Below are 11,611 nucleotides of genomic sequence, written 5' to 3'. Positions count from 1 at the left end.
CTACTGTCCAGTAAAGTTCCAGGTTCAAAACAAAAGAGTTAGGTAAAATTACAAGATAAAGTTTAATGCTCAAACTAACAACAAAACATTCAGGACTCATAAGGATAATGTAATGGCAAAAAAACAGGTTAAATATATGGTTAACTGCAATAGCCTCTATTAACACAAAATTAGCATGGGTAAATTTATCTAAGTCAGCCCTGATAAAATGAGATACCAGATAATACTCAGTGAATGCAAGATAAATTATTACAGATACAAAATAATATTAAAACTGATGGACATAAAGATCCCTACATGAATTACAAAAACTTCACTAGGCCTACAAATTAAACTTATGCTATACAGTACAAGAAAAAATACAACAGTTATACTCAAATTACACACAGCTGCTAGATGTTTGGAGATTTCTTGAGTAGTCACAATAATAATAACTGTACAGGGGAGGACAGAGATGTGAACAAAATGAGGAGCAGATCTAAATGGCAATGATGCAGAGACTGAGCTCATTATATAGGGGCCAGGAGAGCTTGATACAACTTGTAAGAAGGACGCGCAAATGAAGCCATGGGGACAAAGAGATGAAAATCACGCACTGACAACAGAAATGACGATTTACTCTACTATAACGGTAGAAGGGGGGGACTGAGGCAGAACACGCTCGTGATCAAACATGCAGCATACTGTGCGTTAAAATTACACAAAGGATGATGAAATCATAGGCTATGTAACACCTCCCCACAAAGAAAAAAGAAATTTACAAAGGAAATTTCTTATTACTCTAAAACAATCTGTATATGGCATTACAGAACATGCTAAAATCTTTCCTAGTGTTACAAAACATGAGATCTCCCTAGCACGTACAGTCATAGGTACTTTCCAGTATCCCTTTAACAAATCAAACTTACTTATGTACCTAGCCTTTCCGATCTTGTCTAGGCAATCTTCCACACGAGGGAGAGGGTAAGTGTCTGTTTTAGTTATCTGATTAACACGTCTGTAGTCGATGCAAAGCCTCTGTGACCCACCTGGCTTAGGGACTAGAGTGACAGGAGAACTCCACTCGCTCTGACAGGGCTCAATCATCTTGTGGTCCAACAGGTAGCCAAGCTCCTTCTCGATGAGAGGAACTTTCACTGGGTTCACACGGTAAGGAGGCAGTTTAATTGGCTTTGCGTCTCCAACCTCGACATCATGCATCAACACAGTAGTTCTTCCTGGAGTGGCACGGAACACTTGCGGGTACTCCTGCAGTAATGCCGAAAACTCCTGCCTTTCCTTGGGAGGTAGATGAGAAAGCTTAGTCTGGAGATCATTCATGATATCAGGATTCTTCCCCAAACTATCACTCAGGCTCATACTGCATGGGAGAGCTTCACTTGCAGACTCGGGTGGAACAGCTACAGTGCAGACTGGATTATTTTCGTCCCGCCTGTGATATAACTTTAGCATGTTGATGTGACATAGTTGCTTGCTCTTTCTACGATCTGGTGTGGCGATGACATAGTTGACATGACTGAGTTTCTTCTCCACGAAATAAGGGCCACTAAACTTGGCTTGAAGAGGTTGCCCATGAACTGGTAGCAGAATCAAAACCTGATCTCCTGGCTGAAAGTGGCGTAACCTGGACTTCTTATCATACCAAGTCTTCATCTTCTCCTGAGCAGCTCCTAAATTCTCTCTCGCCAGCTGTAAAGCAGTGGACAGCCGTTCTTTGAACTTCATCACATACTCCAGCAGGTTGACGTCATCTTCCTCCGACAGCCAGCATTCCTTGAGTAACTTAAGGGGTCCTCTTACTTCATGGCCAAACAGTAGTTCAAAAGGTGAGAAGCCCAGTGATTCATTTGGAGACTCTCTTGCGGCAAACACAACGAATGGAAGACCTTTGTCCCAGTCTTTCTGATGCTCCAAACAGTATTTCTTGAGCATCGATTTGAGTGTTTGATGATATCTCTCCAACGCTCCTTGGGTCTGGGGATGGTAAGCTGAAGACGTGATCTGGGTGATGCCCAACTCTTTCAGAGACTGCTTGAAAACATTTGACATGAAATTACTTCCCCGGTCTGACTGTACCTCCTTGGGCAGACCAAACTTTGTGAAGAACCCTAGCATTTCCTTAACCACGTTCTTTGCTGAGATATTTCTAAGTGGAATGGCTTCAGGATAACGAGTAGCCATATTAATCATGGTCAACACATAAGAAAATCCTGAAGAAGTCTTAGGAAGAGGGCCCACAATATCCACCAACACACGGGTGAAAGGCGCCTCAAAAGGAGGAATGGGAACTAGAGGTGCAACCTTTTCGGTCTGATTACACTTCCCCACAACTTGACAGGTGTGACAAGACTTACAATACCAGGAAACATCCCTGAAGATACCTGTCCAGTAGAAGTGTTTCAAAATGCTTGCCACAGTCTTCCTCACTCCAAGGTGTCCTGCCAAACTGGTATCATGAGCCACTCGAATGATATCCTGCCTACAAACACGAGGGATGACAACTTGATGTACAACCTCCCATTCACAGTCGGCTGATGCTGTTGGGGGTCTCCACTTCCTCATAAGTACTCCTGACTTTACATAATAACAAGTAGAAGCACCGGCTGACTCTTCTTCACTGTAAGCAGAGTTAGCTAGACCTTTCAACTCAGGGTCAGCAACATGCAACTCAACCAACTCTTGACGAGACAAATTATCAACACTACGGGGTACTGCCTCATCTGGTGAGTGGTCCAAATTAGCAAGAAAAGTGTCAGCTAGGATAACATCATCATCATTATCCTCTAAATCACCAGTAACTTTAGACTTAGCCCTAGTGACAGCACATGCAGGGAACAGATCAGAGACATCACAATCCTGGGACGCAGCCACTGGCTCACTAGACAACTGAGGAGCTGGACACACTTGACTTCCACCAATATTCATTTCCAAGTAAGAAAGTTACACCTGACATTGGGAGTGTCTCAACCAACCCAACCATAACGGAACCATTAGCAAAACCAGACTCTAAATTCACTCTGCACAGAGGGACAGAGAAGTAATTATTCCCTACACCTTGTAAGATTACAGTTTCATCAGAGGAATTAACATTAGAGCCTAGAACACTGGTCAGCATAAGGGATTGGCAAGCACCTGTATCACGATATATTTGAACTGATTTCCTGTCATTACTGTCCAGAGGACTGACAAAACCATCAGACAGGAAATTAGCACATGAACTCTTGAGAGTGTCACCCACGTTACTGCTCAAAAGAGGAGCTCCATCATGAGAATTTAAGTTACCCCTCAAAGCAGGTTCAGTTAACTCAGTTAAAGAATTCTGGGAACTCTCAAGAGTGGACACTAGACCAATTGACTGAATATGTAAAGACTCCTTTTTGTTCACATCACGCTGTCTCCTGAAACATTTCTCCGTAGTATGACCAAGCTTACTACAATAAGTACATTTACTTTTCTGAAATCTAGAGGTGAAGCTGGTATTTACTTCCTGAGAAACATCATCTTTATTCTCTTTCCTGTTACCTGTACTCTGAGTAGAAGCAACGTACTGACTCTCAGCTTTCCTTTTTCCTCTAAAATATCTCTTGTGAGTGAGAACATATTCATCAGCTAAAACTGCAGCATCAGACAAATTATCTATTCTTCTCTCATGAAGATATAGGCTTACATCCTTATTAACACACCTCTTGAAGTCCTCCAGCAAAATCATCTGCTTAAATTTACCAAAATCAGAATCCACATTCTTAGAATTTAACCACTGCTCTAACAGATCTTCTTTGATTTTTGCATACTCAACATGGGATTGCTTATCTTGCTTGTAAGTTGTCCTAAATTTTACTCTATAAGCTTCAGGAACAAGCTCATAGGCCTTAAGAATCAAGCTCTTAACTACATCATAATTATCAGATTGATCTTGAGGCAAAGATGCATAAGTTACTTGAGCTTTACCGGTGAGAACAGTTTGAAGGAGTACTGGCCAATACTTTTTGGTCCAATTAAAACCTGTATCTACCCTCTCAAACAACTGAAAATACTTTGTTAAATCAGATTCATTAAAAGGAGGGACAAGTTTAACATTTTTAGCCACATCAAAATCATCAGAGCTAGATGATCCAGTTCCACCTTGTTTCATGCGATACTCATGGTCTGCCTGAATCCTGGCAAGTTCAATTTGTGCCTGTATCTGTGCCTCCTGAATACGAGCCTGAGACTCCGCCTCCTTAGCATTTGCCTGAAATTCAGCCTCCTGAATACGAGCCTGAGACTCCGCCTGCTTAGCATTTGCCTGAAATTCAGCTTCTTTAGCACGAGCCTCCTGCAGAGCTAGCTGTAACTTAGCTAATTCAATCTGCGTTTGCTCATTTGGAGGAGTTACATTAAACAAGCTTTTATTAATCATGCCAACAATTTGATCTTTAGAATGATGAGAGTGAACTGCAATTCCCAATTGTTGAGCAACAAGCTTAAGTTCATTCTTTGTTCTGTTTTCTATATCACACACTGTTTGCACATTTGACAAAAAATCTTTGGCTTCATCAAGTGTAGTAATAGTAGACATAATTAATAAGTAACAGTCACAAAATATCAAGCAATATCCTTATGATAATATCCTGAATATCCTGATAAGAGGTCGCCAAATTTATGTTACGGAACAGAGAAAGATAACGTACACTTTAAGTGAGAATACTAAGAGTCACTACTGTCCCGTAAAGTTCCAGGTTCAAAACAAAAGAGTTAGGTAAAATTACAAGTTAAAGTTTAATGCTCAACCTAACAACAAAACATTCAGGACTCATAAGGATAATGTAATGGCAAATAAACAGGTTAAATATATGGTTAACTGCAATAGCCTCTATTAACACAAAATTAGCGTGAGTAAATTTATCTAAGTCAGCTCTGATAAAATGAGATACCAGATAATACTCAGTGAATGCAAGATAAATTATTACAGATACAAAATAATATTAAAACTGATGGACATAAAGATCCCTACATGAATTACAAAAACTTCACTAGGCCTACAAATTAAACTTATGCTATACAGTACAAGAAAAAATACAACAGTTATACTCAAATTACACACAGCTGCTAGATGTTTGGAGATTTCTTGAGCACTCACAATAATAACTGTACAGGGGAGGACACAGATGTGAATAAAATGAGGAGCAGATCTAAATTGCAATGATGCAGAGACTGAGCTCATTATATAGGGGCCAGGAGAGCTTGATACAACTTGTAAGAAGGACGCGCAAATGAAGCCATGGGGACAAAGAGATGAAAATCACGCACTGACAACAGAAATGACGACTTACTCTACTATAACGGTAGAAGGGGGGGACTGAGGCAGAACACGCTCGTGATCAAACATGCAGCATACTGTGCGTTAAAATTACACAAAGGATGATGAAATCATAGGCTATGTAACACTATATATATATATATATATATATATATATATATATATATATATATATATATATATATATATATATATATATATATATATTGCCAGACGTCTCAATCCCGTTTGGGGTGGCCACAAACAAATCGCCTCCAAGTCGCCCTGTCCCCCGCCATTTCACTGCCCTGCTCCCAACTCACACACCCCTCCCTCATATTCCTCTCCACCCCATCCCTCCATCTCTGTCATAAAACTCTTAACCGAGCAGTAATATGCTCCCCAGAAATATTATCAATAGAGTTTTATAAGGTTCTTTGCATCATTGCACACTAAATCCTTACTGACCAGGCAAACACAGGTATCATCAAACAAAGTAAAGTTTTCATATCTATATATTCAAAACAAATATTCACAATATTTACAATCAAATAAATTACTTGTCTTTAATGTCGGGTAACTTCAAACCAGCACTTCACCTCTGCCATTGTTAAAGGTACCTCATACAATTAATAACCTCAAAGTTCGTTATTCTTATTAAAAATCAGTATACTTAAGCAGAAACAGCGTCTTAAATGCATATTACAAGAATATCAAATAAATTTGTATATTAACGTTAAGTTAAAGTTAATAATGAAGGAATGATCGAGTCGGGAGTCACTGGAGCACGGCCCAGCCTCGGACCACCACACACCTTCCCGCCACCGACCGTAACCTTTCTGTTCCTCACTGACCGCAGCCATTAACTTACTAAATAAATTGAAATCATCACTGATTCACAGCACTGCAACAATTTCTCAAATAAATTCAATTGCACTCGATTCCAAAGTAGAATCACACGGAACGGTATACAGCTGCACTAGACACTCGTGGCGGTGGTGGTTAGTCCGAGCAAGGGCAGGGCTGCCAGGTGACTGCCGACTCTAAGCTGGTGAAATCCCTCCTCACCTCCTATTGGGAAAATGAACTTAACTTTAATACCGACTCGAGAACTAATGAAACATTGATGCATGAAAATGAATCTACATATCCAACAGTCACACGCTGGCTGTCACAAACCTCCCCCGTTAAGTAAGAAAATATATTTTCTTATCAATTTATAGTCATGATATATCTAATTACAGGTGTTGTACCAATTAATATTAACCCATACAAATTACAATTCCCCTTAAAGTAAATTATTTCAACATGAATGAATATCACCCGGAAAATTAATATGCAAAGTATATATCAACACCATTATTCTCCTAATCTACTAAGGTAGTCAGCTCCTACATTATCAGATCCTTTAATAAATCTTATGTTCATGACATATGGCTGCAATATCAGAGCCCATCTCATTAGTCTGCCATTTAAAGTCTTAGAAGTCTGTAAGTAGGAAAGGGGCTTGTGATCAGTCTCAAGAATGAATTGCCTACCATAAAGATATACTGAAAACTTCTGAACACCCCAGACTAACGCTAAACATTCCCTTTCTATGACGGCACAATTCCTCTCACGTGGCTGCAGCTTGCGACTGGCATACGCGACTGGCCACATCCGTCCATCCCGCTCCTGCAGTAGTATGGCTCCAAGACCACTGCCTGAGGCGTCGGTGCGTAACACAAACTCCTGCTGTAGGTTGGGGAGAACAAGAACAGGTTTTGTGGAAATATGGTTTTTTAAGCGCCTAAAAGCATAGTCATGTTCTTCTCTCCACTCGAGCTTATTCGGTTGAGTCTTCTTGGTTAGTTCAGTCAAAGGAGATGCTATGGTTGCGTAGTGCGGGATGAATTTTCTGTAGTAGCCACTTAACCCCAAAAATGACCTCAGTCCTTTCTTAGTGGTGGGTACAGGCGCGTTGACTATCTTCTCCACCTTATCAGCCATTGGCCACATGGTCTCTCCACTAGTTGTGTGTCCCAGATAATCTAATTTGTGCATACCAAGGTGGCACTTAGTAGGTCTTGCCGTTAATCCTGCCTTTTGAAGTCTATCCAGTACATTCCCAAGTATCTGCAGATGTTCAGTCCAGGTCTTAGACACAATTAGAATGTCATCCAAATAGTGATGAACCCCAGAAACACCCTTAAATACTGAACGCATTAACTTGTTAAAAGTTGCTGGGGCATTAACTAATCCAAAGGCTAATACAGTGAACTGAAACAGACCCTTATCTGTGGGGAAGGCGGTATACTGTTTACTTCCCTCCTCTAAGGGTACCTGCCAATAACCACGACTGAGATCGATCTTGCTGAAAAAGTTATTACCACCAATACTTGCAAATATCTGATCTGGGTCAGTCATTGGTTCACTGACTAACACAGTAAGGTTGTTTAATTTCCTGAAGTCAAGGCAAATTCTGTTAGAGTTATCAGGTTTCTTAACAACCATGGGAGTGGAGTATGGGGAGTTAGATGGTTCAATTATCTTCATCTTTAACATATCATCTATTTCTTGTTTGACTTGAGCTCTTAATGCATAAGGTATCTTATAGGGTTTTGAACGGACTACTTCTTCATTAGTCAAGTTGATCTGATGCTCAATGACTGACGTTCGGCCAGGTATATCAGACATTACGTCATCATATTTAAGTAATAAGTCATTTACTTCCTGCTGTCGATTTGAAGTCAGGTCCTGGCTGATGTGCACGTTCTTCCAAGTTTCCTTCCTATCCAGGCTCGGTAGTATCAGCTTGTGTAGGTCGGCATCCTCCTCACATTCCACTACAGCTGCAGAACACACCGCTGCACTGACCTTGGAATCATCAGGCCTAGAGACATACCTCTTCAACATGTTAGCATGAAATGTCTTGCTCTTGCCATTTATGGTAATTATGTAATCCATTCCACCCTTCAGTGCCACAACTTTGTAAGGTCCTCTCCACTGCAATAAGAGTTTGTTGTGGGCAGTTGGCAATAAGAGCAATACCTGATCTCCTACCTTAAATTTCTTATCTTTAGCTTTCTTGTCATGGTAGTACTTATATCTGGCTTGTGACTTCCTTAAGTTCTCATGAGCAAGCTGGCAAGTTTCTTCTAACTTCTCCCTCAATTCAAAAACATATTGATATGTGGTGCGAACTTCTCCCTCCTTTTCTCTATCCCACAGTTCCCTCAGAATACTGGTTGGTCCCCTGACTGTCCTTCCATATAACAGTTCAAAGGGTGAGAAACCAAGGGTTACCTGGGGCGCCTCACGGTACGCGAATAACACTGCCGGCAGGTACCTGTCCCAGGATGAGGGCTGTTCGGCACACATCTTCTTGAGCATACTCTTCACGGTCCCGTTGAATTTTTCCACCAGGCCGTTTCCCATTGCGTGGTATGGTGTCGTAGGAAGGTGCTTGATCGACAGTAGACGTCGAACCTCATCCATCATTCCCGAGGTGAACTGCGACCCTCTATCTGAAACCAGTTCTTCAGGCACTCCCACTCTGGAAAACATGGTCATTAGGGCCTCTGCTACTTGTTCAGTATCGATGTTGCGTAATGCTGTGGCTTCAGGATAACGGGTAGCATAGTCTACCAGTGTTAAAATATATTTGTTCCCGTTCTCACTCCTAGGCTGTATGGGTCCTATAATATCTACGGCCACACGCTTGAACGGTATATCAATAATGGGTACTTCTCCTAATGGTACTTTCCCAACCTTACCCTTAGGTATAGTCTTTTGGCATATATCACATGACTGACAGTGTCGACGAACATCTTCTCCCATTCCTGGCCAGGTAAAATCTTGCTGAAGTCTTCCTAAAGTCTTACTAGCCCCAAGATGTCCTCCAAACATGCATTCGTATCCTACTTTCATTACTGCACTTCTTACTTTAGCGGGCAAGACTAGTTGTTTGAATTCTCGTTCATCACCATAATATATCTTATATAATAGTCCATTTTCCATAATTACCTTTGCCTTACCCTTCTTGTCTAACCACTTTCCATCCTGGGCCTTCTCAAACCATCGCTTCAGGGTGACGTCCTCTTCCTGTGCCTTCTTCATGTCGGCTGGAGTCATCCGTAGCTGGTCTGTTAGGTCAAAACTTCGTAGTGTCTGTCGTGGTCGGGAGGTGTGCTTCGCTGCTGCCCTGGTCACCACAGCACTGACAACCTTTTCCTTAAAAGGATCATTATCAACGAGCGGTGTAGCATCTGCAATGTTGCCAATTATGAGGTCATATATAGGAGTCTCCATGCACACAGCGACAGCTCTACCAGAATAGTAGGGGGAGACTATGGTGATTTCAGCTAAGGGATACTTGCACACTTGGGAGTCTATCAGCTTAACTAAACAATGTTTCCCTGTTAAGCACTCCCGTGGTACTAAGCTTTTCCTCACTACCACTGTACTACAGCCTGTGTCTCTTAGTACCTCCACCTCCTTACCACACATAGTACCTCGTGTAGTTGGCATGGCTGCTAGTACACTCACCACCTCTACAACATGTCCACAGCCCAATACTTCTGCATGCGCACATACATCCCTCTTTTTCTCTTTACTATCATTATATCTTGATTTGGTAGGGCAATCATAGGATTTATGGCCAACTTTGTTGCACTTATAACATTGCACCCCCTTACCAAAAGTTGTAGTGTAAGCAGACCTTCCTGCTCGTTTGAAGTCTCCATCGTCCTTGGTTGCTTCCTGACCTTTGTGGGTGTGCTGGCTATTGGTCCGGGCGTTCTGGTACAATCCTCCGTGGGCGGTGGCATACCTCTCTGCCTTCTCTCTCATGTCATCGAAAGAAAGAGGCATTTTCTCACGAATATACATTTGTAAAGGTTTACCACACATTTTCAGAAATTGCTCCGAGATAAATAAGTTCGTTACACTCTCATAAGTCTTTTCACAGTGCTCCGATAGTTCAATCCACCGGTTAAAGGAAGTTACGCAGGCGAGTTAAGTACTGAGCCACATTTTCACCACGTTGTGGACGAGCTGAACGAAACTTCTGTCTAAAACCTTCCTCTGTACATTCAAACCGAAGCAGTAATGCCTTTTTAACCTTCTCATAATACCCACCTCATCTTGACCTAAACGAGAGTACACTTCTAAGGCAATTCCTTTTAAGTATGAACCCATAAGGACCGCCCATGATTCTTTTGGCCAACCGGCAGTCTTCGCAAACAACTCAAACCGGCGCAGATAGGCATCTATATCGTCGTTTTCATCATCGAACACTGGTAACTGCGGACCTTTCGCTCGAACACCAGGTGGTGCTGTATTAACAATAGAGTCATGCCTATTCATTGCCTGTAGTCTAGCATGCTCGAGCTGGAATTGTCTATCCTTTTCACGTTCACTGGCCTCTCGTTCACGTTCTTCACGTTCATGTTTACGTTCCCGCTCACGTTCGCGTTCCTGATGTTCACGTTCCTGTTTCTGCCATTCACGTTCGCGCTCCTCACGCTCCTGGATTTCTTTTGCGTGTGCAATTTCTCGTTCACGTGCTTCATGTTCACGCTGTCGATCTTCACGTTCACGTTGTCGATCTTCACGTTCACGTGCTTGTTCTTCACGTATAAACGCGTGTAGTTGATCACCCTCATAACCTAATTCACGACCTAAATCTAGTAATTCTTTTGTAGACATAGTAAATAACAAATACTAAATTAGAACAACCAAAATAATACCTGCGTAAGCCTGGTCCTGTCACGGTCGCCAAATTGTCATAAAACTCTTAACCGAGCAGTAATATGCTCCCCAGAAATATTATCAATAGAGTTTTATAAGGTTCTTTGCATCATTGCACACTAAATCCTTACTGACCAGGCAAACACAGGTATCATCAAACAAAGTAAAGTTTTCATATCTATATATTCAAAACAAATATTCACAATATTTACAATCAAATAAATTACTTGTCTTTAATGTCGGGTAACTTCAAACCAGCACTTCACCTCTGCCATTGTTAAAGGTACCTCAGACAATTAATAACCTCAAAGTTCGTTATTCTTATTAAAAATCAGTATACTTAAGCAGAAACAGCGTCTTAAATGCATATTACAAGAATATCAAATAAATTTGTATATTAACGTTAAGTTAAAGTTAATAATGAAGGAATGATTGAGTCGGGAGTCACTGGAGCACGGCCCAGCCTCGGACCACCACACACCTTCCCGCCACCGACCGTAACCTTTCTGTTCCTCACTGACCGCAGCCATTAACTTACTAAATAAATTGAAATCATCACTGATTCACAGCACTGCAACAATTTCTCAAATAAATTCAATTGCA

The 11,611-nt window shown here is 41.4% G+C and overlaps 1 protein-coding gene across 1 annotated transcript in view; it reads right to left on the bottom strand.

Annotated features, from left to right (window-relative positions):
* Positions 1-10,966, bottom strand: part of LOC145411959 (uncharacterized) — a 26,275-nt gene extending 15,309 nt beyond the window's left edge. Inside the window, exons 1-2 of the mRNA XM_080281929.1 lie at positions 10,397-10,966; positions 6,858-10,132 (exon numbers count right to left, since the gene is read on the bottom strand). Coding sequence (XP_080138055.1) covers positions 6,858-10,132; positions 10,397-10,966 — 3,845 coding nt within the window. The remainder of the gene's footprint in view (positions 1-6,857; positions 10,133-10,396) is intronic.
* Between the last annotated feature and the right edge of the window lie 645 nt (positions 10,967-11,611).

Source organism: Coenobita brevimanus, chromosome 91, assembly GCF_032717465.1.
Source record: "Coenobita brevimanus isolate Jiangsu-jjx chromosome 91, ASM3271746v2, whole genome shotgun sequence".
NCBI lineage: Eukaryota > Metazoa > Arthropoda > Malacostraca > Decapoda > Coenobitidae > Coenobita > Coenobita brevimanus.
This window is presented reverse-complemented; position numbering and strand designations above follow the sequence as displayed.